This window comes from Vanessa cardui, chromosome 18 (assembly GCF_905220365.1).
Source record: "Vanessa cardui chromosome 18, ilVanCard2.1, whole genome shotgun sequence".
NCBI classification, from domain to species: Eukaryota; Metazoa; Arthropoda; class Insecta; order Lepidoptera; family Nymphalidae; genus Vanessa; species Vanessa cardui.
This window is the reverse complement of record NC_061140.1, coordinates 9,443,091-9,453,799: the sequence shown is the minus strand read 5'-3', so window position 1 is coordinate 9,453,799 and position 10,709 is coordinate 9,443,091. Positions and strand designations below refer to the sequence as shown.

General features: G+C 34.9%; 1 protein-coding gene across 5 annotated transcripts; it reads left to right on the top strand.

Moving 5' to 3' along the window:
• The first annotated feature begins 470 nt into the window (after nucleotides 1–470).
• On the top strand, nucleotides 471–10,422 carry LOC124537222 (E3 SUMO-protein ligase PIAS3). Of its 5 annotated transcripts, none has more exons than XM_047113984.1 (13): nucleotides 482–749; nucleotides 2,208–2,374; nucleotides 3,139–3,295; nucleotides 4,548–4,681; nucleotides 4,989–5,166; nucleotides 5,689–5,790; nucleotides 5,862–6,102; nucleotides 6,237–6,471; nucleotides 6,879–7,039; nucleotides 7,462–7,671; nucleotides 8,081–8,269; nucleotides 9,003–9,096; nucleotides 9,411–10,422. In XM_047113984.1, the coding sequence occupies exons 2-13, from the start codon at nucleotides 2,235–2,237 to the stop codon at nucleotides 9,415–9,417; spliced, it is 1,848 nt and encodes a 615-aa protein (XP_046969940.1). In that variant the 5' UTR covers nucleotides 482–749; nucleotides 2,208–2,234; the 3' UTR covers nucleotides 9,418–10,422. The 5 variants fall into 5 exon arrangements, with proteins under 5 accessions (XP_046969939.1, XP_046969940.1, XP_046969937.1 ...); XM_047113981.1 differs by having other exon boundaries at nucleotides 483–749; nucleotides 4,539–4,681; XM_047113983.1 differs by lacking the exon at nucleotides 9,411–10,422 and having other exon boundaries at nucleotides 471–749; nucleotides 4,539–4,681; nucleotides 9,003–9,100.
• The last annotated feature ends 287 nt before the right edge of the window (nucleotides 10,423–10,709 follow it).

Genomic DNA, 10,709 nt, shown 5'->3' with positions numbered 1-10,709 from the left:
TGCTTCTGAAAATTTTCCTACTGAAAAACCCAATAGCACACGTTAACCTTTAACCTGGAATCTTAATTTCGATTTTCAAACTTAATTAAAATTTTAACGTTATGAGCTAAGGTTAGTGAAAATATCAAAGTGGTCAAGACAAAGTGGTTCCAGATATAGGAATATATATATATATATATATATAGGATATACATGATATTATAATATTGTGAATTAATTATTCATACTGATACGGTTTTAACCTGTGTTTCATACTCTCTAAATATGCATATAAGCATATTTTGAATAAAATTAAGAAAAGTAAATTAAACTTATGTGTTCAACCCTAGTTAAAAGGATAAGGAAATGACATCATCAGCCTGTTGTTTATGGTGATTCTTTTCTGCGTAATATTGAAATTTAATTGAAGAAAAGTATTTAATACAATTAATGAAGTATTTTTCCTTTAATAAGTCGGCGATTTAAAGCATTTTCTTGGTTAGTTTATCACTATATATACTCTGTATAAACCTGAATTTCATTTGAACGATAAACGGTTCCTTTTGATTGTTAAGGCGAATGTCGGAAAAAAAATGTGTCTATGCCCAACCAATGTGGCGGCCGCAGACTGACCAACAAGCGTCAAGTTATGGCGTTTTGTGAAAGACATTCGTAAATAGTTTATATATGTGTTAATAAATATCAGTGTAACTTTTTTAACTTAAATTTAATATGAATAGATATTACGATTACGGTAACGCAATATCATGGTGAGTAACGTTGAATATTTTGACTGACATCCATATTGGTTTAAATATTGTATACGTTTTAACTCAAAAACACAATTAGGATTTGTTTATGTGTTTAATATTAAACCATGCTTTAATTTTGAAAGACCATTATAATATACAGTAATAAAGTGTGGTTTATTTTATTATACACCGGCTTAATAGAACGTGGTTAAGAACCACTCTTCATCTGTTTTAGAACATTAAATAATATATTACTCGCTTTAAAAAAAAACAAAAATAGTATTCTATGGTTCTAAAGTAATAAGAAATCGTTAGCATATGTAAAAATCATTATTACTACTTTGGGCTTTTTACTTTACTGTAAAGCTAGCAACTTGGCGTGCTTGTTTAGATATTACTCCATTTCGCTAAGCTGATATTAATATAATACATATTTGGAAAATAATAAAACGGGCATTTAAACATTATTTTTATATATGTCTAGTATTATTTTTTAATGAAGTAGTATTAATTTTGTAGCTTAAAATATTAATAGCAGTTATAAAGGTAATTAAAACAATTAGATCAATATTCTGTGATCAGAATGTGATGGCTTATATATCCATCACAATATGGAAAGAAACAACCTAAACACAAGTAATAATTATTTCAATCATAATGTATACACACATAACATGAGAGAAACAATGTATAGCAATTCTCATTTATTCCATCTATGTTAATATTGATTTAAATAAAAGTAGTTACTAATAAGTATCTTGTATAATTTTTATAGAACTATTGACTAACTGTAGACAAAGCCTAAACAAATATTTTGTTTGAATAAAATATGTGCTCATATTTATTTGTAGTCATTATAAGATTGCTAATTAAGCAGCTAGTTGTTACATATTGTATTGTATGAACTACCCTATTACAAAAATATAAAATTTATTATTGTCTTTATTTTTGTATTTTTTATAATAGAGGTGGTCCTGCCCCGGTAGATTTGATAAAATTTGAATTTAAGGTTTTATAATTTGTTCAATGCAACATCTGGAAAATTTCCTTGACAGGACTTCAACTTATTTCTCTTACTACCCAGCTCCTGTCGTCCCAGTACTTTTCTAATTTTGTCAAAATCTAAATTCTTTAATAAAACTTTTCTCCCTAGCAATCTTCCACAGCTGCAGTGGAATTATTGATCTCTAAAATAAATAATGGGACCGCCAGCATTGTTTCAAATTAAACCTTCGTTTTGGACCTCGTGGTTTGCCTAGTACAAAGCTGTAAGACATGTTTTAACCATTGTAGACTAAATGGGTAACTATTCAATTGCAGATTGATCTGTAGCTCCCCCCCGTCCCGTTGAACTCCAGTCATGGTAAGAGAAATAAGGAGAGTCCTTTCGGTGTGCAAGAAATTTTCCAGAGAATCTCAATAGGTTGAAAGCGATTTTATAGTGATTTCTGTCCATTTTTGGACTCCTAATTTCAGTTGACATGAGACACTCGGTCGTCAACAATGGTTAAAACACGATCTTCAGCGAGGGTAGTCAATGCTGCCCAGAGTGAGCCCGCCGCAAATGGAAACTCTTCCGAAATTAGTTCGCGAGTAAAAGCCTATGAGAACAGGCAACGTTCGCAAAAGACCACCACAACTAGGCAAGTGTCACGTCCTCCCGCGTTTTCTCGCAGCTGTGTCAGCATGACCCTAATGAGTTAGCAGTCTTTCTTATTCATATTAGGTGATGACGAATTGCACTGGACATTTTGTTTTAGTAGCGTTGTTTTAATGAGCATTATTATATAAAAAGAGGATTTCATTGTATGTTATTTATAATAAAATCAATGCTACCAAGATGAAATGTCAAAGCTTTGCGTAAGTACCACCAGCGAATTGGCAACTGAAGTAACCAGGGCTTCTCAGTAAAACAATTTATTCATCGCAGCGAAATGTTTGTTGAATTATCGCAATTGTAGTACCTAATCAAATTTAAAGAAGCTTCTGGTTATAATTTGATGTTAAATAAAAAAATGTTAAACATTGTAATCAAATGGTCGAAGGACTCCTGGTATGTGATGTTGTATGTTTGCTAGACTTAGAATACACTCAGGAGTGTCATCTGTTTATGTATGCATGATGGTAAGCTTGCGGTGTTGGTGATCGGAATAAATGTTGTGATACAATATTGTTTTGAAAATTTCTACGTTTATAAGATGCATGTGTGAAAATAAAGAACCAGCATGCACATGTAACTTATAAAGCTTATCCCCACTTACGTCATTAAATTATTCGAGATAAAGACACGGAGCAAGTGATAACTTTAGTTTAATTTAATGTGCGAATTCTTGAATTTTTATAATGTATCATTACATCACTCTTAAGATTTTTTTAGACACATTAATAAATTATTTTTAATCATTAGGAACAGTCAGGCGCTATCGTCTGGAGGGCCCGGAAGCGGCAATCAGGGCAAAGATCCGCTGGCACCGGCTATCCCGGGCTCTCGTACTATGTATCAGCATCCCGCAGTCACCGGGTACAACCCGCAGGATTCACGGTCACAGTCAATGCCAGTAACGGTGAGTGTCTTGCGTTCTTTATATAGGGTACTGAGTATATATAGCTATAGAGCTTAACATACAACGGATTCAACTTAAAAAGTCCTCAATACGCTAACTTTGAATCGTGCTTGTCGATGAAGGCAATATATTGTTAGTCTCCATCCATCAACTCGCATTTCATCAGTGTGCCTTAAATTTCCGTATGAAATCCTTCTCATATAAAGTCTATGCCTAGTCATAGAAACAAACAAAATACAGCTGATACTTTATCATTCAATGAGTAATGTTTTCGTAGTTGTTGTGAGGGAATGGTTTCCCTCACTGTCAAAATCAAATGGGACGACAATTTCCTCACAAATTAGGACCGGAGAGAAATAAAGCTCACCAGTTTTACGTGCTTCGCAAAACACAGGAGCGTGCATTTTTCAGTACGGTAAAAGAAGAAAAGTGCCTGTTACTGAGAATTTCAAAGTATACAAACATGATAAATAGTTCCTTCTGGTATAACTGATATTGCCAATGCGAAATTAACTATGGAACCTAAGTTCTACTACCACTTATGTTATCATTCAGAATAGCAGTCACAATTTGATCAAGGTATCAAACATTTCTCTTTCATTAAGACAAAAAATCGCCTTTCGATAAGAAATCTTTTAAGCTCATAGACTTTGCAATATCAAGAAATAATAACCATACTTTATACTCCTTTACTTTGGGATTCCAATATGTCCTGTACCATCCTTGTGCCTGTGATTACAATCATTAACTTCAAATCGAAACACAGTCATAAAGTTTGACCAACAGCCTGTAAATGACTTATTTCTTGGGAAGGCCATCCCTCAAAGAGAAGGCTTTGAAGTTTATTTCGCCATGATGTAATGCGGGTTGGTGGATACACATGTGTCAAAACTAGATACATGCAGATTTCCTCACAATGTACTTGATGTATGATACACAAATTCTGGTTTGATGCTTATCTGGTGTTGGACCAGCAGTGATCGGTTTAGATGCAATCTTACCGCTGGGAAATCTCGGTAATAATATTGCGTGTAGCTGTAGAATGAATGATGAATTGGCTCCCACAGAGCCCTCTCACCAGTAACATAGACAAGGAACAGTTAAAACTTGTGTACGGCGCATACCACTGGGTCATCTCGGTATTGCGTGTAGCTGTAGAATGAATGAATGATGAATTGGCTCCCAAAGGGCCCTCTCACCAGTAACATAGACAAGGAACAGTTAAAACTTGTACACGGCGCAGGCTCGTCAGAACCCTATATATGCGAGCAGCATGTACCACGGGTACAGCAGCGCCGGGGGCGCCACGCTGGCGCCCATGCCGTCCCCCTCGCCCACCGCGCCGCTGCCGCCCTTCCCCGTGCATCCAGATGTCAAGTTTAAGAAGTGAGTGTATATAAATGTCAAATCATTCTCCCGAGCCGACCATTGACAGCTCAAAGTCAAAATGGACATAATTTTTGGGATATATAAAGTTTTTAGTTTTCCCTTGTTTTAATACAGACTCAATATCATAAACACTGTGGGAAGTTAGCTCGTTTACTAACAATAGATAATTGCATTGTTGCGTCAAAAATCCTTATTTATTCTTGATGTTATAATGCAGTACAATTAATGCCATGTTTGTCATATTCTAAGAAATAATATTTCGAAAGCTATTGGCCTTCCATCCATAACCTGATCTCATCACCAGGTTACCATTTTACGATGTACTGGCGGAGTTAATGAAACCTTCAACGATGATGCCGATGCAGGCAGGTCGTATGCAAGAAGGCACCTTCATATTCCACCTCACACCTCAGCAAGCCACAGAGATCGCGTCAGGGAAAGACATTGTTGGAACTAGTAATAAGCTCGATTATGTTATACAGGTAAACAAAAGGCATGCTTGATTCTAACGACTTTTATAAGTACATAATACATTTTAGTGTAATATTTGAAAAATAAACCAATACTAAAATAAAATTGGGTAGCTAATAGAATGCATTAAACTATAATAATAATACTAAACTCTTTGAAAATTTTTGTGTGTATTTTTTTATATAATTGTGTATACATTGTAATTTAAAAAAGAAGATACTTCTGTAAAAGAAATTAACTGGTCCAATAAACCATTTGTTTGGAAATGCGTTATCTATATTAACTTACAAAAGAAAATATAAAATAATATGAGATATGCAAATGCTTATTATAGTTATATAAAATTCAACCAAAACTAAGCAGTACATTATATGTATGGCACAAAATGTAAAATGGTTAACTAACTTGCCAAACTTTCAGATTAGCCAACATATTTTGAAATCTACCCCAGATAACAATTTATAATTGCCATGAATGTCTATTTAACAATGAACCAATAGTTTTGTGATTATGAATGTCTCATTTTGTTACAGGCTCAATTACGGTTTTGTTTGCTAGAAACTTCCTGTGAACAAGAAGACTACTTCCCACCTAGTGTTAATGTTAAAGTAAATAATAAGATGTGTCCCCTACCAGTAAGTATAAAGACTTATAATTTGTAATTTAAAGCAACATGAACAATTCTCACAAACAATACTTTTTACAGAATCCAATACCGACAAATAAGCCAACCCCGGAGCCAAAACGACCACCACGACCGGTTAATATCTCCTCTCTAGTGAAACTATCTCCTACAGTGGCAAACACGATACACGTAACGTGGGCTGCAGATTTCACGCGAGCGTACGTGCTCAGCGTGTTCATGGTCAGGAAATTGTCATCGGCAGAGTTGTTACAGAGGTTGAAGAACAAAGGCACTAAGAATCCGGACTACACACGTTCCTTGAGTAAGTTACCATATTAACATGAATTTGTTATACTAGCTAAACGTAATTTGTAAGCATGCATACTTCAATGTATGTATAGTATATTAAAATATTTACGATGATACATTAAGTAACACTCATATTTCCTTCACCAGTTAAAGAAAAGTTATCAGAAGACTATGACAGTGAAATAGCAACAACATCACTCAGAGTGTCACTTATGTGTCCTTTGGGCAAGATGCGAATGTCGTGTCCGTGTCGGCCGGGTAACTGTCCACACTTGCAGTGCTTCGATGCTTCACTGTTCCTACAGATGAATGAGAGGAAACCCACGTGGCTGTGTCCCGTATGTGACAGGCCAGCACCCTATGACTCTTTGGTGGTTGATGGGTAAGTCAATGGAAATTATATTCATATTTCTTATTATTTTGTATTTATCGATTTCACTGAACTGTGACTTTCATTTAACATAAGATTCAGACACATTTAGATAATGGTGTCTTAAATTTTCGCGATTACACATTGAAATAAAACTAGTTAAAACGGATTTGAATCGCGTATATTAATTATTTTTGGGTAGACTCTACCCGTGACCACGAACGCTGTAAAGTGCTCGAAACATCGGGATGCCAAAAATAATTAATATACGCGATTCAAATCCGTTTTAACTAGTTTTATTACATTTAGATAAATGGCTAGTCAAAAATGTAACTAAAAATTGGTTTTTCTTTGTTTGAAAGATGTTTAAATAAAGACAGTATTATGGACATTTAGTCAACATGCTAAATCTTCTCCAGATATTTCCAAGAAGTACTAACATCGTCTCGGCTAGCGAGCGAGTGCAACGAGATTCAGCTACACGCAGACGGCAACTGGTCTGCACACGTCCCGCCTGCCCGGGCGCCGCAACCCGTACAACCCGCTGCCGAACCCGTTACCCTCATATCTGATGATCTCGGTAACTAAAACACAACAATCCTATTAGTACAATAGGATCAACTTAAACTTTTTTTTATCTTCTATTTATTGCGGGTTCAAACCCAGGCAAGCACCGCTGATTCATGTGCTTAATTTGTCTTTATAATTCATCTCGTGCTCAGCGGTGAAGGAAAACATCGTGAGGAAACCTGCATGTGACAAATTTCTTAGAAATTCTGCCACATGTGTATTCCACCAACCCGCATTGGAACAGCGTGGTGGAATATGTTCCAAACCTTCTCCTCAAAGGGAGAGGAGGCCTTTAGCCCAGCAGTGGGAATTTACAGGCTGTTGTTGTTATTATAAATGCACATAGTATAGTTTCAGGTAGTTAAGTAGTGAATAAATATATCATTAAAAATTTTCAATAAGATTGCTCATTTTTTAATGAAATTGTTGCAGAAGTAATACCTGTAGAGGGTAGTAACAATGGAGCCAAAAGAGCCGCAGTTGGGGAAGGAAGAACGCCTAAAACCGCCGAAGTACTAGTGGACCTGACTTCAGACTCAGATGATGAATTACCTCTCAAAAGAAAATTGCCACAGCCAAAGTTATCTCCATCCTCTCTAGAAGCTACGATAAAAACTGATGATGCATACACAACATCTAGTGGTAAGTTTATCTTAACTAAAGGTAGGGTCAGTTCTGAGCTAGCACCAACAAGTTCAAAAATAAGTATTGTATTAATAGTATACAAGTTTTCGTGTCGCTGCAGCTGGCAGTTGACAGTTGGAGATTCTTCCTCTGGAGCTCTAACAGAGTGTAGAATCAAGTCATGCTTAACATGAAAAAAAACATTGTCAGAACCAAACAAACATGTAACATTTCAGCTTCTAAGAATAAGAGGAATTGGTTATTCCTCTGACAACATTGAAACTAAACAATAACATTGCGATTTAAATATAAAGAAAGCTTGATAGAAACATGCTCATACTTGATCCATTTTTAAATAAATCATCTGTCAATGCCAACTAATTCGGTTGATTTACTTGCTACGTTCTTATTGTCACTATTGTTTTAGCCGAAGCAGTTTCGTCGAGTGGGTACAGGTCGCCCAGCGGCGGCGCAGTGATATCTCTGGACAGTCCTTCCCCTCCCGCTCCCGCGTCTCCGCAGGCCGCGCACTCTCACGTGAGCGTCTCACACAACGCGCAATCTCATCTCACTCACGATGCGTCCTCACCGCGATCTACCGTCTCGAATGATCATTGTAAGTAAAGTAACAGAGATTGTGTGAACTAGTGCTCCAATAGCTTATTCCAATCTTATTGATTTGACGATTTTCTATAGTTCTGCCATATTATGCACTTGAAAACAACTTTGGTCAATTCGACAACATTTTTGGTCAACATTTATTGATTTATGATACGACAAAATCACCCTTTAATTTAGTGTGAAACATGTACACTTTAATTTTACTTCCACACAGAACTTATTACTACCGCTTTGCTTTAAATGCATAATTTAACAATAAATATATTCTTTCGATTAGATTCTTTTTATAAATTACTGTGGTAAGTTTCAAATAAACCACAGTAATTTATAATGTATTTTACTCAATACATGTCAGGTAATAAAAAGAAGTAAATATGCAAGATAAATATGAAAAAGATTACCCATTTTTTAGAAAGATTAAAATAATGCTAGTATTTTTATCAGTAGTGCGATTCTGTAAGAATTCAATTCTTAGTCTCTCACTCGTGAGATATTGACAACCACAAATCGTCGTCGTCAATATCTCACGAGTGTACCTATATACGCCATTTTGATACGTGTATCTTATAAATTTTATAATTCTTATTGACATTTTCGTGTACCACATTCTCTCATTTCACTGTTGTGTTTTATACAAATTCTCGAGATTGTTACAAAATAGCCCTAACTGATAAAAATTATGTTTTTTAGTGTTTTAAAGTGTGTGTCCTATTCTATTTTCGTTTAAGGTACAAGTAATAACACAGAGGATAATGACGCCACCCCGTCACACTGGGCTCCCTACGCCGACTCAGACAGGGACAGCCACGATACGTATCGAAGGTAATTATGTTAATTCTGTGTATTAATAATAATCACAAATGAATAAAACAGATCCAGCAAAGTATGGTATCCCCCACATTCGCAACCTTTCTTTGATCTATGTTAGGAGCTTATTCCTAACATAGAAGTAGTAATAAAATTAAACACATTACTTTCAAGGTAATAACTCATATCCAGCTATATATTATATATCAATATGTAGCAAATCTAAGTCAAGGGTGGCAAATGATTTTAGATTAAAAAAAATTCTACTTCCTTTTTGTATTGTCATAGTTATAAAATATTGATTTATGCTGACTATGTTATCATATCAGGTACTGACTGAGGGAGAAGAGTGGTCGACCATCCTACGCCAGCGGCCATTCTTCTGAAGATGAACAGGAGCACTCCTATGCAGAAGTACCCCTTCTGCCTACCTAAACAGCCACGCGAGCGTCAGCGCAACGAGCATGCGGATGCAGTGATATGATAAAGTGAACACCTGTTGGGGACACTGGACACTCGCCGAGAGCGTTTGACGAAACTAATGAAAGGCGTTTCGGAATCTATTGCACATTCCTTATTCAAGTGCATTGATAAAGAAAATAAATGTAACAGTAAAGCTGTTGAATCAAATATCGACTGTCCAAACAAATGATTATGTGTTGTAGAGTTAAAATCTTGTGAGTTTCTAAATATTGCTACTACAATTATTGTGTGTTATGAGTAATATCTGTCTTTTGTTCTATCGTAGTAGTAAACTTTGAAATGTCATACGATATTATTGTTGTAAAAAATGACAGCAGGTGTATGTTATATGAAAAGATTGTGATGTTTTTTGTTGTTTTCCTCCTTATGAAATGTACAAAGATCTATTTATGCATTTAATTACATAGAGTTGCATACCAATAGCAATGATGTACAATATTGGACATTTAAAAAACAAATCCAGAAATAAGTGACTTGTATTTATATCTGAATAATGCAACAGTAGCAATCCCTCTGTAATAATTGTTGAATATGTATTTTTCATTGATCTTTTTCACTAAATTAAATATGAATTACAGTATGTGTTTCGCATTTTAGTAAATGTGTACAATTATTGAATCTACTTTGTCTTTTTCTACTAAGTGTCAAGATCCTCAGAGAAGCAGTTTCTTAGCTTTAATAAATCATCCAATAAAAATAGTTGTTCTAATTTATTTATTATAAGAAATAGGATAATTTTTATAATTGTATTATAATGAAACGTCTGTGAGGTAATTTCACTGCATAGCGATCACATTTCCAAAATATAAACGCTAAAAATAAGATAATGTAGAATAACAATAAATGTAAATATCAAGACTGTTTTTTTTCTTTATACCTTACTACTGAATGGATACCTTGATCTTTAAAGCAATTAGTTTCCTGGCAAAATATATCCTATATAATTCTGGGATATATTTTATGATTTACTTGGAAATGTTTATTTCATTTTCATTGATATACATTACTTATTTTCGTGTCTGTAATGGACATATTCTCAAGATTTGTTTTTAAACTTCATCGTCAGTAATGTCCTGTTTTTATCGAAAACTAACGGCAAGAATGATACCCCCCAATGTTGGTGGTGGATTGTCGTTGAATCATCT